Source organism: Necator americanus, chromosome II, assembly GCF_031761385.1.
Source record: "Necator americanus strain Aroian chromosome II, whole genome shotgun sequence".
NCBI lineage: Eukaryota > Metazoa > Nematoda > Chromadorea > Rhabditida > Ancylostomatidae > Necator > Necator americanus.
Window position 1 is genome coordinate 7,892,456 of NC_087372.1, and position 22,882 is coordinate 7,915,337.

Consider the following 22,882-nt stretch of genomic DNA (forward strand, 5'->3'; position numbering starts at 1 on the left):
GAGCCACCCACTTTTTCGAAGTCTCCCACCTCGATTACCTATACTACATCCCATATCTCTACCACTCCAGATTCGTGGGGTGATGCCTTTAATGATCATAGAGGGTATAGAGTGTGTCTGCTCTTTTCTTCCGACAGCCTTTCTGCACCTAATCTGCTTTGGGTTCCTATCGATCGTCCCCCGGTTTGCGTCATTGGCGTCAAGGTCGTAGGGGTAGAGCCCAACGAGCATTAAAATCCCACGGCAAAGAGTAACTTTTTTAAAAATTTCTGTGCGAAATCTGTTCACCTATTCTCAAGTAGTGAGAACTGAACGAATCTTGAATGACCGGCTCGAAACGACTTGAAGCAGGTGTAGTTGCGGACGCTGTCGCGGTCTAAGCGGCACGCTGGAGCTTGCAGTTGCGATGCAGGAGAGATGAGTAAAGGATCCCCTCGATCGCAACCGCTTATTCTTCCGCATCCCTTCTAGCGCAGCCCTTACGCAATTACACCAGGCATCATGTCTTCTCGAGCCGACTATAGACCAAGGCTCATTCACTTCGTTGTGGATTCCCATCACAGCTTTGGGAATAGCACCCTGTTCCTAGAGCTTTGACAACTTTCACCTCTATGGATAGAAATTTGAAGACAATAAAGACATCAAAATAGATATATTTTGCCGCACGTATGTGTAAGTGCAGGGAAACATATCCATCTTGACGAAAGTGCGGCGCAACAACCTAGTTTTGGGAGAAGAATGAAAAAGTGGTACACAAAAAAAAGAAAAAGAAGCATTTAAGAGCAAACGCACGACTCTGCAATAATGCGTCATCTTCCTTCAACGAGTCTGCAGATGCTCGTAAATCTCTACGTTCCTGTTGCGATTCCCATGTTTTTGGTCTTACTGGCTAACTCTTGTGACTCTTACTCTTGTTATTTTAGTTCGTGAACTGTCTAGGTGTTTGAGAATTATGGGGTTCAAATAAATTGTAGAGATCGACCGTGCAAATGGGTTCTGCTCAGAGCCAGGAGCAGCCCGACGTCGTACGAATTGACAGGAGCGAAATTCCAGAAGAGTACAAGTGAGTGACGATCTTGATTGCGGTTTTCTGGGATTAATTCTTGATCGTTCAGGACTGTGGGAGTATCTTCTGATGTAGTAAGGAGAGTCAATGCTCAAAACCAAGGTGATGGCAGTGATGCTGATCGTCTTCGGTATGTATTTCAAACTTGTTTTGTTGGTTTACTCTCCATTTTCTACCTTGTTTTCCCGGTTTTCTTTTTGAACCTCTCACTCTTTCATCTTCTCGTTTTTTCCTAAAATTACATTTGGAATGTGAACAGGTTTGTCTTGGATATTATTTCAATCTGTTTGTAGTGATTTTTGTCAAGTAAGGCTCATTTTCTTGACTTGAGATTTGATATTGTTTGTATTTGTTATGGTCAGAACTCGAACAAAACACTACTAATACACCTATTAAGTAGTTTCTTTCGTTTTGTTACACTTTTAAGATTTGTTCATCTTCAGTTTATTTTGGTTTCTTCTTTTTTTCTCAAATATATTGAAGTAAATGAACAATTGTAATTAAGAAATGAACTTGCTCGTGAACGAGAAGAAAAAGCACGACTGAGAGAAGAAATGATGAAACTTTCAGAACTACAGCAAAGAAAGGTCGTGAATATCTTGTCCTAGCAGTTTTTGTCTGCTTGAAATAATCACCAGTTTAGGTGGTTCACGGACAGTCTTCCACAATGTCCGATTTAACGGATGATATTGAGGAAAGAAAGCGCATCTTTGACGAAACAGTTGAACGCGTTCAACAAAAATTCTTCGCATATCATAGAGAAAACGTCTGTGCAGACCATGAAAAGGTGAGTTGATGGAACCGTTTTTGGGCACCTGACAATTGTTGTGTAGTTTTGGTAGATGGATGTGTTTGACAGTAGGCATTGTAGCTTTTTTCTTAGATGTTATTTTACGAATACAACCTTATTTACATCCGTGATATTTTAGGCAGAATATATTTATGTGATTCATACTTTAGGAAATTATGAAGTGCTTACAAGCAAATCCTGGTCGTGTCTTAAAGTGCGCACCACTCTCTGAACTATACCAGAAATGTGTTGCTGATTTTCGTCAAGAAGTTCTCAAGGGGAATTAGCTCAATCAGATTGTTGTTTACTAGGTCTTTTTATTCTGATTCATTAATGAAGTAGGAGTCTGAGGTTTAATGATTTGTATGATACTGCCTCAAAATTTTGAACAGTTTTATTGTATTTTACTCTACCGGTTGGTATTTTACGTTGATGAATCCTTACACACATCCGAAGCACGTTAAGGTCAGATTGTATAGAATAAATTAGTTTCATTTTTCTTGATGTGTTTGGTTGGAGAAGCGGATTATTCCATACTTTAAATACTTTGTACTTATATGTGACCGAGTTGTCCTGGTTTTCATTTCTATAATTAGATGTGGTGGATAAGGAATTGCAATTTAAGGACACGTATGAAATGGTTTTACGGGTGCATTGTGGCCTTTGCAATCGGGCTTTTGTATTTTCGTCCAGTTTTGCGGCAGAGAAGAGGTACCAAAATTGTTAAGTGGATACTAAAAAAGTCCAATGCGAGCTTTGATATCCACAGGTGTGAACTTTTTTCCTTTCCTTGGGAATTGTGGTTTCAGATGTTTTTTTTTTGTTAAGATATGCGAATTGTTCGTTGTCAACTTGCTTACGTACGCAGAATTGTATGCTCGACTACGGGTTCCTATCTGTATATATCCAGCCTCTTTTAACAGTTGTAGATGAGGTAAAACTTTGTTCTTTTTTCCTGCTTAATTTCGAGGAGGAAATGCCCCTCATTTTCAGAACATAACTTATGCTTACAATTTTTTTTTAAAATAGATGCCAGTCTTTGCGCTCCGTGAAATTTTACAATCTTTAGTGTCGGAATAGTTTTTGTTCATACGTGCAAAGATTAGGTCATTAGATGCATAATGTACAGAAATTGAAAGGTTTCATGTTCTTGCCTTCACATTCTCAGTAGCCTATAATCATTGTGAAATTATTCCTTAAGTTTATTTCAATGGTTCTGAGCTATCCTTCATCAGACCAATTTTTTCCTTTAAATTTGGGTCGAGCTTCGTTTCATTAGCAGAGTGATTTCTCAGAGGAAGATTTGTTTAATGCTCGCAATACTTCTTCTCATCTTTTGGATTGATTGGTCAAGCTCTGTCGCAGTTTTTGTGTGTTGTGATTGGTCGCCGTTTCATGACGATCGTGTAGCAACAAAGCGTCTAGCTATAGCCTCAGTATAGCGGTGATCGATAATGAGGAACTATGGATCAGTCCTAGAATTACAACTGAATAAAATGAACACACAATGACTACAATTTGAAGTAATCTAAGAGTTGATACCTCTCAATAGTCTTTCCAGTCTAGGCATCCCACTTATTTGTCACAATTGTTCATTTGAACACAATCCTGAAAGAAGCTAAGGATGCTCAGCGAGAACTAGAAAGTGTGATAATCTAAAAAAACGTGCCGTATTTCAGAACGGAGATGTAATTACACCTCTTCCCTCAAAAGAGTTCCATATAATCCGATCAATGCTCAAGTTATATTCTGTATTAGACCCGAAAGACGCGTGTATTGTGTTACCTGGTGTCGATTTTCTCAATCTTCATCGTTTTCCCAGCATCGAAATGGCGCATTTTATAGCAGGAATGATAAGTGAAAGGTAAGGAAAGGACAATTATACACAAATTTTTCACGGTGTCTATTCGTTTACGCACTGTGGAAATTAGATAAGTCACATGAGTTTTACCTTAGATTCTACAACGTCCTCATCTTTACATTAATAGGACAGTGGAGGCATACATTTAGACAGATCATGGCCGGGTAGTCTTTATTCCATTCTAGAAAGCTCTTTGTTGTGGTGATCATAGATTTCTTCAGCACTATGACCTCTCGACATTTGTACCGTCATCACTTAGATATTTCACTTCCGCCTTTTCCTGGTTTTGTCTCTTCTGGTATTAACAACACGGTGACCCGAAATAATCTACTTGTACTTATGATGAACGCGTCAACATCTTTCAAGGAAGAGTGCATGGAGATATTCGGTGATTCGAAGGTTGGTTACTCATTCATTCTTTTTATAGTGCACTGCTCCACGAGGAGAACATTTGTTCATTTTTCGACAATCGAATAACTTTTTATACCGATGAAATGTGACTACTTGATGCATTTTCTCTTTTCATTTCCCTTCAACAGCTAATCTTCGATTTTTTTAAACAGTCTACTTCGTGATTGACTAACATATGATTCATGATATAGAAGCAGCGAATAAAGTCCTATCTCAGTTCATAACATTATTTTCAAAACTGCTACTTTCTAGGATGTTACAATTATAACTGAATGTAACACTCATCCATGGTTCACTTGCGATTTATCAGGAAACAGAATTGATTGGAGAACTGCACTTCGGGTGTGTGCTTGTAATTCTTTTGTGATTTTCTCATTAATTCTCCTTTTTTTGCAGGAATCGAAATTCGTACTGGTACATGAACGAATGCCGCTCTTCAAACGGGCACTCTACAAAGCATTAGAGTCATCAGTTGTTCCAGTGATATTCACTCCAAACTACGTGCTTCCTTTTTCTGACTACATCGACTGGCACCTGTGAGGAAGTTTGCTTTTTGGAGATTAATGTATACTTGTTCGTTTTTATGAGGATTTCTTGTAGAAGTTAAAATAATCACATCACACTAGTAGGTTATATCTGTTAAATTTAATGACGGATGCAAAAAAAAGTTGAGCAAGTGGAATAAGTTGCATATCCTCGCTTTCTTTAGCCACTTTACCCAATTATGTGCATCCACTTCAGGATTTCGTTACACCCAGCGAGTCTCTCTCGAGTTTTGGACGTGATCAGCTCATTGGAAGATTCCAAAGTTCAAGCAATACGCTCCCAGATGCAGGCTGTGTTTGAAAACTTTTCTTCACTGGAAGGGATAGTTAACATTACTTTACGGGTGCTGGAAGCTCGGATGTTGCCTTTGAAAACCCTCACTTACGAACAATGGAATAAACAACCTGAACAGGTAAGATACATTTTGTAGCAGCTATCTTAGTTTAACTGACGTTGTCTTTTGTTATCAGTTTTCAGTTTTTGTGAAACTAATAGCTTTCCGCTGTTTATTGAGCATTGTTCAAAGTAAAGTGGTACTCTGTTTTTCTTCTTGCACTTCAATCCCTTTTTTGCTGCCTTTTACAAGAAATAACCAACTGTCTTATTGAATCTCCTCGTGCGGTTCCGCTGCAAAGCAACAAAAATGAATCTCAAAAACGTTATTATGCAAAATTACCTGAATTTGCAATGTAATACGAAGAGTAGTGTATAATACAGAAATACTTCATGTACACTTTAGATTTTCTTGGACGAGTCTGAAAAGTCCGTGGTATAAGTGAAGATGTTAAGAAAACGTGTAAATTGATCATCTTAAAAGGAAAGTTTTAACTCTCGCTTTTTTTCTCTAGATTTATGAAATTCCTTTTCTTGATCGGTTCGTATTTCTATACTTGTGTCGATTTCTCTGTCTCTTTCGACTTCTGGAGTTGAACATAGCTTTTTTGTAGTAGCGCTGTGAAGGGAGGTCTTTGTTTTGATGCCGACTTACGCGGTAAAATTTAAAAATTTAGTTTTCAAATTCCGCCATTGTAGTTTCAAACTCTTTTTTGAAAAAAAAAATTAATGGAAATTCTTTTCACCTCTCGTAGTGAACAAATTAATTCCGCTCTCAAGGACATCTCTCAGGTGATACTCATTTTAATGCATCTTACACATTGCAATACTAATGTTGGAGAATATCCAGTACTTTCATTATTCTTTGAAAACTTAAGGAATGCATATCAGTGCGATGAGCTCCCTTCTTTTCTTGTAGCACTTCAAAATGAAATTTTGATATGGAGCTGTCATCACAATTTTTTTCTAGATGTTCACTCTTCCACACTTTGAACCAGCTACACCGCTATCACTTCTTGCTCATTCTGATTCCAAGACAGCAAAGTATACAGTTCGGTTAGTGAGACAACTGGTTTCTGAAGGTCTTATTTCTTCTGCGACAATTATTTGGAGAGATGAGGAGATCAGTCCATTTCGTGAGCATTACTATCTCTTTCATTAACATAAGTTTGGAAAATTGTTTAGAGAGTCGTTTTTTTTCTTATTTCTAGGTGAAATGTGGGAAACTTCTGTTCCTGTAGAAATTATTACTGGTGTAAAAAGACATCGAGACTTGTTTTCCATTGTAAAGAGAAACAATCTTCATGTCTTGCTGGTTGTTCCTCTTGGAGAATGCCGATTAGAGCCGAAAATTGTACGCAAAGCTTTGAATGTATGTTTTCTCATTTTTCATTTTACTCGTGAGCTTATCATTACTTTTTTCTCTCCTGGATATTGCATATCTTTTTCAGATTTGGCGAACCGTACCAGATCGTTTGATAACTATTCCTTGCTTGACGTCCGATCAGTCTGTTACTGTTATTTACAAGGTTAAGCTTGTAGATAGTTTTTTTTTTTAGCGAAACACACGTCAAACGAAAAAAAACGACGGAAAATGTGATTTACATAAATAATTTCGCGCTGAGACCAATCCAGGTCCACGTTTGCACAATTCCTCTCACATTTATGTGAACACGAGAGCTTAGTGTTTGCTGAGTGTAGGAATTTTAACCAGGAAACTATTTGATACTTCAGATGCTCTTCACTGCTAGTTTGCTTGGTGATCGAGAAATTTCTACCCTAGATTCCCCTCTGGACTTTGCTTTTGGGAATGCTTCTTACAGCTTGCACATGATCACGCGTGATCAGCTTGATGGTAAGACTTCGGCCATTTCACTGTTTGCTAATCTTTGACACAGCCAGGTGGGGGACCGCCCAAACATCTTTTCTGCGTCGCTGTTGAGAACTATTGTGCGTGCATTGTTTTCAGTCTTTCTCTGTCCCAATATGTTAAAAAAAACGACTAGAGAGCAATTACACTTAAAAACCAAGACATCTGGCTTGTTGAACCAAGGAATGTTGCTTGATAAAGATCAAGAAAAAATTGGCTTATTCTGATAATTGCTAAGGAAATTGTTTATGACGTTATTTAATTACCAGTCTGAATGTCCGGCTAAAGACGGACCTCAGACTTTTTTGTGGTGTTCTCTTCGCTCGTCTTCACTGATCAATTGATCAAAAATCAATGGTAGTGACATTTTCTGTAAAATCAGAACCCCACTTTTCTAACAATGTTTTCTTCTTTGTTTTTTACTGTAAACAAAAACAAAAGATTTCAAAGTTTTCTTTCTAAACGCGTCAGTTCTACATTTGGAGAATATTCAAACTTCGGCTTTAAACACTCCGTCGATACCAATATAATGTAGACACAATTTGAATGCATTACTCGAAATTTGGGTTTTCCTTCTGTTTCCCTCGAACAGTTATCAAAGAATGATGTTTTGGCATAAAATGACGGGAAAAACATTATTCTACTGATAAAGATAATGTTCCTGGTCAAATCATGTAAACTGTAGTCTACTATTTAAGCAGCCGGTTTAATTCGTGTTTCCACTTTCTGAGGAAGGTATTATACCAACCTAAGGCAAATATGGAGGGAAAAAGACGCCTAGAGAAGACATAGAGGTGATAAGCAACGCGCGCAGTGGCCACGGCTATGAAACATCCCATTTACCTTTTGCGACATGCGCACGAAGTTATTGCGCAACATTTCGATGCCGCGAGACCCGTCCCACCTCTTTCCATAGGTATCTGGCGCCGGAGCGCCAATCCGACGCCGATGGACTCGTCGCACTCCCTTTTACAGATATCCGGCGCCGGCGCACCAATGCGAAGCTGGGGGACCCGTCGCAGCCAATTTTGTAGTTATCTGGCGTCGGCGCTCCAATCCGACGCCGGTGGACCCGTCGCACCCCCTTTTTTGAATTTCGTGACGCACAGACAAACACACACAAACACACCCCCTTTTACAGGTATCCGGCGCCGGCGCACCAATCCGACGCCGGAGGACCCGTCGCACCCCACATTACAGCTATCTGACGCCGGCGCCCCAACCCGACGCCGGGGAACCCGTCGCAGCCAATTTTGTAGTTATCTGGCGTCGGCGCTCCAATCCGACGCCGGTGGACCCGTCGCACCTCCCTTTTTGAATTTTGTGACACACAGACAAACACACACATACATACACACACACGGACTAAGCTCGTTATTATATATCATGATCATGATTTCTCTTCCCTGTAACAAAGAACTGAAGGAATTCTATATTGATATGTGCTTTTTATAATTATTATTTGTTCATCCGTACCGAGTTCATTTTTTTGATAGTGATGGATTTTTGACTTTTGGTTCAACAAACAAGGCGACCGTATTTACTAATCGTCACTGTCCCGACGTAAAACATGTGATGATTTTTAGCGACCTGCGACCTTTGTGTTTTGATGGTTGAACGACCATAACTTTTATTGCTTTCTTTATTTGACGAGTAAACTCAAAAAATATGAACTAATCTTCTTGTTCTTTTCTGGTTGGGATACCACTCTTTATTTTCGTTTTCGCATCACATCAAACATCACAAATAGTACACTTATTTTGAGTGCCGCCTATTTGTTCCACATATAGGTTGAAAGATTCAAGTTTCGCATCGTTATGTATTTTCCAGTTCGCTTTCATCTCGTGGCCCTTTTTTCATTGCGCGAAAACTTTGAATTATTCGGCCTAAGCAGACCATGTTGTCAGTTTACGACCTTCTTATCTCCCGTTTTTGGGAAACTGGTACTTTCTTGTTGCTGATTTCAGGCCGTAACTTCTCGAAAATTGTTTGCATCCAGTATTTTCACACGTCATTAACCATCTGCATCGAATGCGTTTTAAAAAGATCTTAATTTCGTTACGTGAAGGTTTTTTTTATGTTAATTTCGGTGTAGTAACTACACTTCTGAGAAACCTAAAAATCGTTTATTATTTGAAAAATTGCTAACTTTTTTCAAACCGCACAAATTGTATGTGATCTCTTTCCTTCTTCTTTTTTTTACTTGAAGATTTCAAATGAATATTTCTAGTTCTAGGGTCTCCAGAACATTGATCCATTCCTTGAATTCTAGGCGCTTAAATCTCTTCTATTGAATTTCCTCCTTTGCGGCCAGTTGTTTACGTCCGAACAACGAGCGCTCTGCCATTATTGCTTCAATGGATGTGAACCGCCTAGTTTTCTGCATTAGGCACAATTTTTCCACCTTGTCACAAACAGTTACATCTACGAATCTCGTTTTTTTACGCATTGCCGTCGTTGTTAATCAGAAAGGGTTATTTCTTATGAAGCGGAAGTGTTCTATCACGTCCCATGTATGGTTAATGACGTGTAAAATATAAGTCCCAGCGAATAGGCAGAATTTTGTTGTGAATATTGGCAGTTACAGTATCAAAAGGTCAAGTTTACCTGTGATTTGTTTTATACTTAATCGAACAGTTAGACGGTCGTATCCATTTACTAAATTGTAGTGCTCTCAAGCAGCGGCTGAGTTGGTCTTGTTGTGGTTTTACTTTATCTTTAACTTATCATTTACTCATTTGGAGAAACTTAGAACCTTTCACCTATACCAAGTGTAATATAGCTGACCTTAAGTGTCATTAATTCGCAAATAAACTGATACAGTTCGTTTCAGCCTCCACATCTAGTCAGAAAACGGCGGGGCGAGACCAAGTCCTTATCTGAGAGAGTGTAGCAGGAGTGATTGACACACCTGTCTGGATTTGTTGGTTGTTGGACGACTCCCTCGACTCATTTTGCACTCGACGACTGAGGCTCTTGACAGGCTCAGAAGCACTCTTACTAGGTCTGTGTTGTCTCTCTACAGGAGTGTAACACGCTTGTGCGACTTCAGTCTTCAGATGGCGAACTCACTAGCTTGGCAGAAACTTATCGCCGTGCATTATCTTATCACCGTATATATTTGTGCAAGCATTTTCAGCAATTGCGATCCGCGATATTGGCGATTTTTCCTTCGCTTCTGCACACTTTTTTGATGTTGCTATTGACAACCGCCTCAGAATTCCCTGGAATGTTATGCTTTCCGGAGTATTATTAATTTCTAATTCGTTCTTTTCAGTCATAAATGCGGTCTCCTTCCATATTCGCTGTTGGCGCGGTGTATTTCCTACTAATTGTCAACTTTTATAACCGATCACAGGGTTTCACCAAGTTCTTCAATGCTATGTATGCAATATGGTAAGTTTTTAACAGGATACAGGTTGTGGGCTTCTTAATTGACCACCTAAATTGTTTTCAAACACTCGCTCATTGACTTTTATGCGTCCAATAATGTGTTATCTAACAGGCATAATGTCCGAGTATTTCTTTCCTAGGTTGGTGAGGAAAATACGTGTATGCGATATGCGACATCCCCATAGGTTTTGAACAAAATACATAAACTCAATAATTTCATAATTGATGTTGATTATGTTACTCTCAAATTTCTGGGGAACTATGAGGCCAGAAATTTCATTAAATCTTGTGGAGTACTGTTACGAATAAATTTGTGAAGAAGGAGGATCACATGATCCAGCTCAACCCCGAACGATGGATCTTCGAATGTGTCTTCTTCTGACACCCTCATCATCATTAATGTGCCCCTCGTACAACCGCGCTGGTTAGTTTCGGATGAAGACTGCGTTCGGGTTTTCAAATGTGCTTTCATGTAAGATTAACTATATTTGTACATGTTTCAAATCTATCAAAATTTAAGCTAAATTGAGTACTTCGGACGATACTAAGTATTAGGGCTGTATAACTGCCTGTTTTTTTTCTTTGATCTATCTAATTTATGTCTCGTTTTTGTGAAATATTTGTCTAAACTTACAGGAAAGTGATTCCAATTGTGTTCCTCACTTTTTACGCTGCTGTTGATGGAGGAGGCCTGTCAAAGAAAGATCGCAAAATGTGTGCACTTGGACTACTTTTCGGCGGTATTGGCGATGTCTTGATTGGTTTAAGCCATGAAGGCATTGTTCCTGGAGCTATCGCATTTGGAATAGGACATCTCTTCTATATGGTATGTTTTATTGCAATCTTGCTCAGTTCTTAATTACCGCATCAGTGTGATATTTGATGAAATTGTCTGCTTTTTTTGTCATGAAATATAAAGACAGTAAATTAGAGTCTAGATGGATTTGTAAAGAGTACTAACCACGCTTTAGAGGTGTTAATGACCCACTCCCTCTCTAATTTCCTATTTATGATTGAGTTGGTGTTACTTTCGGTTTCGTTCAAAAGGAAATGAGAGAAAAAAAAGTACTGAAAACTATTGTGTCGACAGGTACTTAAAAAGGTTTGTAATCCATAAAGTAGGCATGATGAAATATGAAACTTAAAGACTCTCTGTCTAAGAAACCATGTGATTAGACTTTAATTTTGTTTGTTCGCAAATTATAGGTAAAATATTTTGACAACACTTTTCAGTATTATGTGCCGCTCATTGGAATATGTCCTAGAGTGAAGCAAGAAATTTCAACATAGTGAATTTAGACTCATGTTAAATAGACCGCGTAAATTTAAGAAGGGTAGGGGATGTAATAGCGCAGAAATTCCTATTATTGTGTGTGTGTACTTTTTTGTTTTCAAAATCAAAAGGCTGATAATAGAAAGTTAAGTTTCCTCCTGCATTCTTGAAGAAGGTATAGGGAACTTTTTAAGTATGTAAAAAGTATTGAATCAATGAAGAAGAGAGTGTAGCGCAGTGGTAAAAGGTTCTGCTGCGACTGCACGGTCAACGGTTCAAAGCGGCCATTGGACAAGCATTTCATCCCTTCTCAAGTCGTATTTTATTTAGTATTTATTTTATTTATTTTTATTTTATTTTAGTCGTATGTTGGCGAATATCGTTCGAAGAGTTCGTTTCGCGCTGCTTTATTACATAAATAGCAATATCAATTGCTTCATTCCTATTGTTTATTCCATTTCTTATTTAGTTCCTTTTTCAGACACAGTTCCTGTCCCGTCCTCTGATTATCTGCTGGCCTCTAGCTATCGCAATTCTTGCGTGGAACGCATTTATCGGTCATTTGTGTGTGTTTCCATTATTAAACGATCATCCATTCGCAGTCGCTATCATGACCATGTACTCATTAATTCTTTCTTCTTGTCTTATAATTACTGCTTCGCACTACATAAATCGCAAACGTGGTGATGATGAACAGGTGGGATTTTTCTATGAATTTCTTTTTATGTAGGAATGCAGCTATTAGATATCATTTCTCTCATTTTCCTTTTTCTATTCTTTCTAATTTACAATATTCAGGGTCTCTATCTACGATTTATTGGCTATACGTTATTCTACATTTCCGACTCGGTGCTGATCTTGGCAGATACTGGATATAGACTCCCATATTCCGAACTAATCATTTTAAGCACATATTATACTGCACAATACCTCATTTTGTCTGGAAATATCCACCTAGGCCTCTTTGTCAACCCGAAGCGTGCTTGAAGTTAACCTCTCAAGGAATTATTGATGACAATTCCGTTAAATTGACTTTTCGTAGACGATTCCCCGATGACTAGTGGTACTTGGCTAACAAGTCACCGATTGATTTACTGGCTTTACTTAATTGTGATACGATGTGTACATATGCAATGAATCCTACGTGATCCTACGTGTCTGTATAACTATACCGAGCCGTTTCTCGACAGCCTCTGGTTACATAGGAGTTGTTGAATCAACAGCGAAACGTGTTTTTGTTGGTTATCGCGATTCTGCAAATATTTTTATCATGTTGATGGTTTTGGCGCTTGGAGAAGGGCTTTTGGCAGACTAAATGTAATAAATGGAACCACAATAACTCCTACAAATAAGGATCAATATATGAAAGACCATAGGTTAATTAGCAATTCATTTACAATACCGTCAGTTTCCTTCGGCTTGAAAGGGAACAAGAATGGGACGATGTGAACATTCTTGAGCTAGATTTTATAATCAAATATTCAAAGCAGGTAGCGCTGATGAAATAAGTGGTTCCAAAATCACCGTGATAAGTGTGATTTATATCAAAATGTCAAGCTGTTCGAAGGAAAGCGAAGCAACTGTAAGCGTTTACCTCTTCGAGGATGGGAAGAGTGACGTAAGCGTACGAAATAGGTACAGATATAGTCGGGTCAAAACGACATGAATCACGAGTGTAGTTGTGGTGCATTTGCGTGCGCGCTCGAAACGTCGCGGTGGAGGCAGCAGTTGGAACCGAGGTGGGTCCGTCGCAAACTGCAGCGATGGGTGGTGCCAGCGAGGGTTTCACCATGTTCCATCGAAGCGCCCCGAGAGAAACCGCGTAGGTAATTGGGTACGAGCTTCATGACATTTTGACTTCAGCTAAATGGAAACGACTGTCGAAAATAAGATATGTAAATATAGAGATCATTGTGTGACCTTAGCACAATGTTCCCTAGTAGAACAAATATTTACGGTGTGTTGAAGTGGGAAAGAATGTGAAAGTTCTTTTCAGTATAAATAATGTTTCTTTTTTGTTTGATGTAGATCTTATCCCATAGAATTAGAGCACAAACAAATCTGAACATAAGGTAGTTGTAAGGTGGTTTTATTGTTTGGCATCAAGTCAGATGTTCAACGCTGTTGTTTTATTCACTTTGTTTGCATTTGCATTGCAGTGCGTAGTTGTCACTGGTAGGTTACTGATACAAGAAACGACGGAAAACTGCAATATGGCCAGCGTACAGGTACATAACAGAGACCAGGCAGCAATATGCACATAATGTTTATTTACGCTTTTTATTTGTGTTCAACCGTGCGAAGAGTTTTGAAATGTAAAGTAGTAATTTTCGACAAGTAATCGACTACCTTGCAAATCTTTATATGAATATAATGAGGAGAACATTTAGGCGGAAGCCATGAACTCCGCTAGTCCGGCTCGATTGCTGGCTATATATGGAGGAACAACATTCCTCGTATACATTGAAACAAATGGTTTTGTAAAGGTACAATTACTACATCTAATTTTGTGCATTGTCTTAACGTTGTTCTCACATCTGGATGAAAAAAAATATTCAAGAGTAACAAATTTAGATCAGTATAGGAAGTGTTCGTTTCATTTCAGAGTTCATCTGCACTTCTGCTTAGTCTGCCGGTGGCAGCATTATCTTTGCTCACATTGACTACTACAATGCATCCAGAACAAAGATTTACTACGTCGGCTTCGTTCGGTGTTCTTGGTCAGCTTCGTTGGATCTTCCCAGCTGCTACAGAAATCCTCTTCTATTTGATTATTTATCAATGCAATCGACATTCGGCACCTTCGTAGTGACATTTTTTATACATTACATTCCGTTGGTGTAGTTTATGAGTGGTACTCGACTTCAAAGTCCAAATAATCTTATATTTATTCCCACAACTTCCCTGAAATCACAAAAACAGGGCTACATCAATTCGCTTCTTACTATTAACTACTCTATGTGAGCTCTCATACCTGATCTTACTTCAGCTCTGTCTCGTTACTTACTTGCCGGCGACTCGTCGTGGCCTTTGATGATGTTTGGATATCTACTAGTTTCCGCAGGAAATCTCATTTACTGTTACTCATTCAGGTAAACTGTGGTATAGGTCCTGAGTCAGCTTTACTACGAGGAAAGCAATGACGTTCCTTTCCAGCTCACAAATACGTTTGTGGTCAACTGAGTTAACGGTGGCTGTGTCATGCTACCTTGCTGTACTGTTCTATTATTGTTTCGCTGATTTACTTATGTCAATACCTTCTTTGGTTCTTGTATTACTTGCGGCATTGGCTTCATCTTGTGTCACCATAGTGGGAGCCGGATCTGTTTGTCAATATGGACACGTTGGTGACATCGATTCCGATCAGGTTGGTTGCAGGTAGTTTTCTAATGAATTTCTACCCGCATTCCATAACCACCTTATCCAGGCGTCCTACATTCGCCTCGCTGGATCAATCTGTCAAACAGTAGGTAGTTCTTTGTTCGTTTTGAATTTATTTGGTGAAAGAACGGAGACTTTGCAAATGATATCAAGGTGCTTCTTTTATTTTGCACAAGGTCTTCTGTTCCTCGCGAATGAGAGGACCTTCTGAGTAATGTGATATGCTGCTTTCTAATTTGTCATGTTGTATTTTTGCTAGCCATGCATTTATTTTCGCCAAGTACTAACTCAGTATACGAAGATATTGTGATTCCTGAGCTTCTTAATAAAGCTAGAGAAGCATGAGTATTCAATTTCCATTGGAAAAAAATCATACAGAAGTATTGAATGAGCAACGCTGTGAACGAAAACATCAATAATCCACGTAATGATTTTGTCTGTAGTTCTACACATGGAAGAGTCCACACAATTTCTTTTAGTAGCGCACATCATCTGAAGATAGTTCTCCAGTTTGGACGGCTCAGTTTGCTGTCGTATCGCTGGGACCTGTCTATTACACAGATAATTCAAAACGATATAAAGCCCATTGGAATTGCATATGCAACTCAAAGTGGCGCAGTGGAGCCAGAGGTTGCGATCTGAGCGAGAACCTTGCTTGCTGCAACCGGAGTGCAAGGATGAGGTCGCAGCTGCCTACGTAATTGCACCGGATTCAGGTTCATGGTGTTTTGACCCGACTATGCAGATCTTCGCTAATGTACTTGGTTGCTCAGGCAAATCTCTTTTTGTCTGCGTAGTTCTGTGGGTTCCTCGAAAAAAAAAAAAAAACGAACGGTGTGTTGTAGTTATTGCCAAAGTAGGAGATGAGTAAACTTATTTGGATATAGAACATTCGGGATATCGAGTTAAGCTGAAATTAATCACTCAACTTTGTTGCCGTTATACATTCACACTTTACATGTACATGTGTTGGCTGCATTCTAGTTGTGTTGTTCAATTCAGAGTTCAAGTGATGACATGCCTATATGCAGATTCAGATACACCGTGCAACTGTGCGGCAATCAAGGAACAGATCATTCCAGAAGTTATACATAGGCAGGTGAAATGACGTAGAACATACGAAAATTACACGGTCGAGCAGAGGTCAGATACCCAAGATGCCAACCGAAAGATCCCTACATAAAGATAAGTATCTTACAGCCAAATCGAACACGGTCGATAGGTAAAACGTGCTACTTCTGAATATCTGCTTTTTGGTGTCAAGAAATAATGGTGGCTAGTCGCAAGAGACTATTGACTCAAGAATTACTCAACATACACTCAGATTACAGAACTCGTCGACTCCTCAACAAGCAAGTGTGGAAGTACAAGGTATTAGGATAAGTTGAGCGCTTCACTTACATTTGAGCGGAACAAAAAGAGAAAGAAAAGAACAGCGACTGTATCAAAGAGAAAAAAACCAAAGTAAATGCACATGACATGCAAAAGAACAAAATAAAAATAAGGAAAAAGCGGCCGTGTAGTACTTAGCAAAAAAGGAGTGCGAAATTCTATTTCTACCTTTGTTTACATGTCGGAGAAGAGGATACTAGACGAAATGGAGAGAGTATAAGTGAAACAATCTTTGGAAACCACCAATTTTTACAAAGAAGATAGTAGCTGCCTTCGGCATAAATTCTCCATTTAGTCCGAACAGAACAAAATCAGAAGATAACCATTTCGAATACTGTGAAGGCTCCAACGATTTTACTAAGCTTACCCATCATGTATTTGCTGAGCTAAATGAATGAATAATAAACAAACTTATGGACCTATTATCACGTACATACGTGTTGGGAATTCAAGATATGGTTGATAATAAAATATCAGAGAAGGATGCATAAGGTGTGGATTATTTACTGACTGGCACTCGTGAGCGGAAGGTCTGTGGTGCGAGGACAATGAATGATACGGGACCAGCTCGACTCATTGGAATTTATGGTGGGACGTGTTTCCTCGTATATTTGGAAACGAATGGCTTCACCAAGGTGAGGGAGACATTTGGATACGTCCTCTCTCCAGCACCATAGGAACGTATCAAAAAAGAATCTTTTGCAGTCGTCTTCATCGATGATGTTCGGCATCCCGCTATTAGCGCTCTCCTTCCTATCACTGACATCTCCCATGCAGGCAACAGCGAGATTCTCCACAGCAGGAGCTTTCGCTGTTCTCGGTAGGATTGGTATAGTCTTTTAAGGTAAAGTGGTAGTCGGATCGAAACGACCTGGTGCAGTTGCGCAAACGAGTGCGTTCAGAGCGCGGCGGCGGACCCAGGAGTTACAATTCGGGGGATCGTTAGTAGTTTCACTCGAACCGTAGAGATGAGTACAGCTAAAGGCAGTCCTATCTCGATCGCAGCGCTTCGAACGCAGCAGCTTAGGCTGCCCGCAGAATTCAGAGTCGTGCGGTTTGGCGGCTCTGCGGTTTTGGTGGTTATTGACCATCCACAACAGTGCGCTCAATAACCACCGAAACCGCAGAGCCGCCAAACCGCGCGTCCTCGCGGCTCTGAACTCTGCGGGGAGCCTTGCGCAACAACACTGAACTTCCCGTCTTTTCGGCCTGAATATAATTTCGAACGGTTTCACGGGAAATTGACCTATGAGAAACGGAATAGTAGTCGTGAGATCGATACGCATCGATTGCTGTTTCAAATCTCTTGCTTTACCCTCTATATGGGAAATCTTCATGCAAGAATGAACGAAAATTTGATGTTAATCAAGATCTACCATGTCTTTTCCCCAGTCCTTAGTACGAATCACTTCTATTTTCAGCTCTTTCTCGGTATATGCTTGTCTCGAGATCTTCATGGGAATACATGGTTATTGGTTATGCGCTTGTTGCTGTTGGGAATATGCTTTATTTTTATTCATTTATGTAGGTCTTAACAATTTAGCGCAAGAAGTGCTTTTTTTCTTTATAGATGCGTTTTCTTTTAGGAGTATGATAGAAGAATGGTCAATTGCTTTAGCAATGTTCGGCACAATGTTCTATTTAACGCTCGCGTATCATTGCTTCGCTGACCTATTCGTCTCCATACCATTCCTTGTATTACTACATGCATGTGCGTTCGCAACATCATGCTTTTTGGTAGTCGCTGCAGGATCCGCTTGCCAATATAGCCTAGCACCAGACTACGAGACTATACAGGTGGGCGGGCAAATAAATCACCGACTAGGGTACATATATATATATATATATATATATATATATATATATATATATATATATATATATATATATATATATATATATAAATATATATATAATGGGGGTCAAAACGACATGAAGCACCGTGTAGTTGGGTAAGTGGCTGAGAAACTGGTTGGAATCGAGGTGAGACCATCGCGAACTGCAGCTATGAACGGTGGTAGCAAAGGTCCTCACTCGATCCTATCCACTACGATCCACCGCACCGCTTCATGCGCAACCGCTTACCCAGCTGTCATTTCACTTATGTCACATGAAGCATGTCACCCTATGCTTCATGTTGTTTTCACTCTGCTATGGAATATTTGTGTAAAATTAGAACAAGAAGAGAAATTTGAAGAAGTTAAATTGAGGAAAATTCGAGTATATTGGTCAAAAACAAAAATGGAACTTTATATTGTATGTATGAGCCACAACTCATTTTCCATGCCAGCATGGCGGCGTATAGAGCCGCCGAAACCCAAGTTTACCCCCGAGCGAACGGAGCGCACCCATGGCAACGCACAGCTCTCACTGCTTCAAACAAACAGTCAAACGCATGTGCGCGTACACTTGGAACATCCTAATCGTTGCAATGTGGCTGACAAATATACACCATAAGCTAACAAATATATTCCATAAGATTAACGAAGTGAATTAACAAGAGTTGGGCGCTGCACAGAACTATAAGTTCGCGAGATAAGGTTTGAAGCGGAACCTTTTCTCCAAGGTTCCGCAATTTTCAATTTTCAAACCTTCAGGTCTGATTAGGACCACATTCAGGACTCTTAAATGCTAAACCTTTGAACAAAAGCTGTTAGTGGAAACGCACAAAGATTGTTTCCTTACTCCTCCTCTTAGTACATACGCACTATTGCAGGCATCGTACATGCGTCTATGTGGAGCATTGGCGAATGTTACCAGCAACACCATTTTCCTCTTGAGCTTATTTGGACGAAGAGTTGAAACGTTACAAGTGCTATCTCGATGTTTATTTTATTTCGCTCAAGGTCTCATGTTCCTAGCAAATGAAAGGACATTTTAGTTAATAATGTGGCTTCATTGTGTATGCAGAAAAAATAAAGATGTCAAGTAAAAGTAATAGTTGTACGTATGAGAAAGCAGACATACACCAATCTCTTGAAAATAAAAAATACGAGAAGTTCTAAAGGAAAAAGAAATACAAAAAAGTGAAACTACGACAAGGAAATGACATCCCATAACAAATTGAAAGAACCGGGTTGAGAGATAGCTAAATTGATTGGAAATCTTAGCAGAAATTTCCCAAAAAAATGAACTTCAACTAGAAAATCAATCCCAGATATCTTTCACACCCCATCAAAATGAATAATTCTCCAATTTCAAACGAGGCGCTAGTGGTGTTGTGCGAACACGGACTCGGCTAGATGTGCAGGTTTGAATGGATTTTACCACCGTAACCTGCCATGGATCAGTCCAATCGTAGCGACCATTCTTTTAATTCACCCATTCTTAGGTTCGGGGGATTTTTAAGACATATTTTTAAGCACTAGTGTAGTTCCCAATATTCAGAATTAAGGTATGATTTGAGTCCTTTAGTATTGCTTTCCGAGTTGCTTTGTTTTCTCGGTTTTCTGTGTGTTTTTCGGTGCTGAATGGACGTTTAATCGTTTGTTGGATAGTCACTGAAGATCGCCATTTTTTTATAGGTAAAAATGGCCGAGCAACCTAGGAAAGCTGGTCCTGGACCCGCCGGAAGGTAATTAATTTGCTGAAGTTTCTATTCTTTTTTCCTTTTTTAGTTAGTTCTTTTCATTTCTTTCTGGAATGTTTCTGAATTATTTTTGCTCCTTGTGTTTGAGAGAATAAATGGGCATAAGATAACAAGCCGTTATTAAATACTTTCCAGCTCTTGTTAGTGTAACTGGAATTATTTCACACAGTGCAAATAAGGTAACCATCTACTTGCTGTATTTCTTTAAAGTAGTTCTTTTTGTATTCCAAATGAATGATGAGGATATCAGTTGTATGAAAGTTCTGGTATGTAAGGGAACTTCGTTATTTTTTTTTACTCGGATTGCGATTTATACTAGGAATTGTCGTTGAGATGGGCAGTTCTAAGTTGAGTTTCTTCGGTGTTTGTGTGCGATGTATTCCTGAGGAACTTCCATGAGAAAAGACTTATGACGGGATCTTATAATCTTCCTCAGGATCTCCTAAAGCCACATTTTTTCTATTATGATTTTAGTTAGCTTGTTTACCAGCAATCTGTTTACTTTACTTTTTTTAAACTTTGAGTCATTTTACAGTGTTAAGAGATGAGTGTTCATTTTTTACTATTACAGACTCTACGTAAAAGCAGTGTTCACTGGATACAAGCGCGGTCTTCGTACCCAGTCTGAGCACACCGCTTTGCTGAAGCTCGACGGTGTGTTCAACAAGAAGGACGCCCAGTTCTACATTGGAAAACGCGCAGTCTATCTCTACAAAGCCCATAATAAGACTACTGTAGGTTTTTTTTTTTTGATTGATTCGTTCGTTTTCATTTCATACTTTCTTCTTACGTTTCAGTTAAACATTCCAAGATTGTTTTATGTTTTTGATTGTATTTCGCATAAGTCGAATATTTGTTCTGTCACTTTTCGGGCTTTTAGATGGAGTGACTCATAATTCTTCTCGTTTCCTGGTCATATCTTTCGTTCATCTTGAAGTTGATCCTTAGAATAACGTTATGTTTGTCGGTAGTTAGGTGAAAAAGCAATAATGAAACCTGCAAATCTCAGAATGAGTGTTTCTTTTTTGGTTTTTAGTTCAACCAAACTTGTCAACCTATCCCAACATTACTCCTTCGATACACGCTTCATGACTCTGACAAATTCAACCGTATTTGCGTTATGAGTTTGAATTAGAGTTATTCGCTATAGTTGCCCATTTTTAGTTACCTGAGTAGGTGGCTCCAGTTATTTTCCTCATATTATTAAGTTTATAAGTGCGGTTTTTGATATCATTATGATACACTGAGAAGTCACTCGTAGTGATTGGATTAACTTTTTCGAATTATTCCTGAGTTCATTAAAAAGGTTTCATCGAGTCCAAAAACTTATCTGGTTTTTTTTTTTTTGAAGCGTTGTGGTGAGATTTTATTCTCGTATCTGTTCTTTCTTTTATTGCTTCTAGTACACTAGATACACCATGTTCTGCGTAAAAAATCACGTAAATTGTGAGCTTTTACATCAATGTTGGTTAGCCTTCAATACGCTATACGAGTTTTTGTATACCGTATATTTAAATGAATATCCGAGGGAAACGTGGAGAAATGGAATTCTGACGTTCCAAAAAATTCATTTCAGTATTTTCGTAATTGGATCATATCTATCAATTTTTAGTGGAGAAGACAAGTTCATACGTACCGTTATTCCGTTGACTAGATATTCGAAAATACAGGTCCACTTGCTCAATCCCATATTTTCACCGAGCATGTCGTAAAGCAGTTTTCCTCCGGTATCCATGAAAATTTTTATGAATTCATATGAATCGGAAGAAAAACGTGATCTTGTTTTCCATGAGGGCTGTCTTTACTTGGAATTGCAAAGGAGGAAGTGAAATATATTAGTCTTATTATGAACAGTTTGCACCCGTTCGTGAAATTTCTATATAGGCAACAGCTTATAGTTTTGCCTCCATTCAGTTTATTCATTCCCTTTTTCCTTCCAAGCTGTTTTACAGTATTGCGGTTTATTCTCATCGACTTGGTATTAGGAATATTGTAATTTAATTGTGGTTATGTTAGCTATAGATCGAACTGAAACGATTGTATAATTTCATTTAGCTGTTATAGTTTTGTTATAATAATTTAGTTGTTATGGTTTTCTAATAATTATATTTGTGTCTCAAAAATAAGGCCGTGATTTTTAATGCTTATGGTGTTTTTTCTTTCATCTTTGATCATGGATGAGAGTGTAACACAGTGATAAAAGATTCTGTTACTTCTTGTTGGAAAATATTCTGATGATGTCGTAAACCAACCATACCTTTCATCTATACGAAGATAAATTGGTACCAGACTTGTATAAGCCGTATACGCGTTCAGAAAAGTTGAAATATTTCGAATTCAAGTCGAACACATTACCGCTCCTCAAAGGGACTAACCAATTCCAAGCACTATCACCTATTTCTGAATCAAAATCTAATATTTTCTTTTAAAAAAAATAAGTTATCTTCACATTAAGGTTTTTTTTCAAAACTAAGAAGACAATTCTATTTATCTGTTTAGCTACTTATTTCTCCATTCTGTTTTCTATTCAAGAATTTCATTCTCAGTGCTTGTTTTTAGAAGCCTGGTCACGCTATTCCAACGCGAACTAGGGCTATCTGGGGTAAAATCACGCGAGTTCACGGAAACAGTGGAGTCGTCCGCGCGAAATTCCATCACAACTTGCCTCCTAACGCCATGGGCAACAGAATCCGTGTGGTGAGTTTTTATAACACATTAATCCGGTTACTTTTTACTTCCCATTGAGATCTCTTTTTTCTACTTTTTTTTTGAACAAAAGTTTTTGAGTGTTTTCATTCAGAATAGTTTCTGAAATGAACTTGCCAGATATTGTTTTACTTTTCTGCTTTCTTTCAGATGCTGTACCCATCCAACATCTAAATTTCTGGAGATATTGTTATTGTTATTGCTCCGATTGTTTTCATAAACAGTTGGTTTAACACTTGTTGGACAGAAGTATTTACTGAACCCGGAAATT

The 22,882-nt window shown here is 38.7% G+C and overlaps 3 protein-coding genes across 8 annotated transcripts; all 3 read left to right on the plus strand.

Moving 5' to 3' along the window:
• Positions 1–989: 989 nt before the first annotated feature.
• Positions 990–2,143, plus strand: RB195_017129 (uncharacterized protein; the record flags this gene model as incomplete). The annotated part of the gene is made up of 5 exons (XM_064183984.1): positions 990–1,063; positions 1,116–1,196; positions 1,572–1,653; positions 1,710–1,853; positions 2,027–2,143. 5 exons carry the CDS (start codon positions 990–992, stop codon positions 2,141–2,143), a joined length of 498 nt encoding a protein of 165 aa, XP_064039865.1.
• A 345-nt stretch (positions 2,144–2,488) lies between these two features.
• Positions 2,489–12,530, plus strand: RB195_017130 (uncharacterized protein; the record flags this gene model as incomplete). Of its 3 annotated transcripts, XM_064183986.1 has the most annotated exons (19): positions 2,489–2,625; positions 2,685–2,790; positions 3,536–3,720; positions 3,813–3,881; positions 3,939–4,116; positions 4,381–4,470; positions 4,525–4,664; positions 4,870–5,086; positions 5,978–6,143; positions 6,219–6,379; positions 6,459–6,536; positions 6,742–6,862; positions 9,711–9,722; positions 9,774–9,881; positions 10,155–10,165; positions 10,236–10,273; positions 10,907–11,096; positions 12,025–12,240; positions 12,342–12,530. In XM_064183986.1, 19 exons carry the CDS (start codon positions 2,489–2,491, stop codon positions 12,528–12,530), a joined length of 2,412 nt encoding a protein of 803 aa, XP_064039866.1. The 3 variants fall into 3 exon arrangements, with proteins under 3 accessions (XP_064039866.1, XP_064039867.1, XP_013293261.2); XM_064183985.1 differs by lacking the exons at positions 9,774–9,881; positions 10,155–10,165; positions 10,236–10,273; ... (1 more) ...; positions 12,025–12,240; positions 12,342–12,530 and having other exon boundaries at positions 9,711–9,760; XM_013437807.2 differs by lacking the exons at positions 2,489–2,625; positions 2,685–2,790; positions 3,536–3,720; ... (9 more) ...; positions 9,711–9,722; positions 9,774–9,881 and having other exon boundaries at positions 10,161–10,273.
• Positions 12,531–13,654: 1,124 nt separating this feature from the next.
• RB195_017131 (uncharacterized protein) lies at positions 13,655–22,785 on the plus strand (the record flags this gene model as incomplete). Of its 4 annotated transcripts, XM_064183987.1 has the most annotated exons (16): positions 13,655–13,771; positions 13,934–14,029; positions 14,149–14,263; positions 14,533–14,635; positions 14,700–14,910; positions 14,971–15,009; positions 16,847–16,951; positions 17,022–17,136; positions 17,738–17,840; positions 17,903–18,113; positions 19,033–19,121; positions 19,704–19,710; positions 19,841–19,890; positions 20,477–20,639; positions 22,465–22,602; positions 22,762–22,785. In XM_064183987.1, the coding sequence occupies 16 exons, from the start codon at positions 13,655–13,657 to the stop codon at positions 22,783–22,785; spliced, it is 1,686 nt and encodes a 561-aa protein (XP_064039868.1). The 4 variants fall into 4 exon arrangements, with proteins under 4 accessions (XP_064039868.1, XP_013293262.2, XP_013293263.2 ...); XM_013437808.2 differs by lacking the exons at positions 16,847–16,951; positions 17,022–17,136; positions 17,738–17,840; ... (5 more) ...; positions 22,465–22,602; positions 22,762–22,785 and having other exon boundaries at positions 14,971–15,135; XM_013437809.2 differs by lacking the exons at positions 13,655–13,771; positions 13,934–14,029; positions 14,149–14,263; ... (6 more) ...; positions 22,465–22,602; positions 22,762–22,785 and having other exon boundaries at positions 16,865–16,951; positions 19,033–19,197.
• Positions 22,786–22,882: the final 97 nt, after the last annotated feature.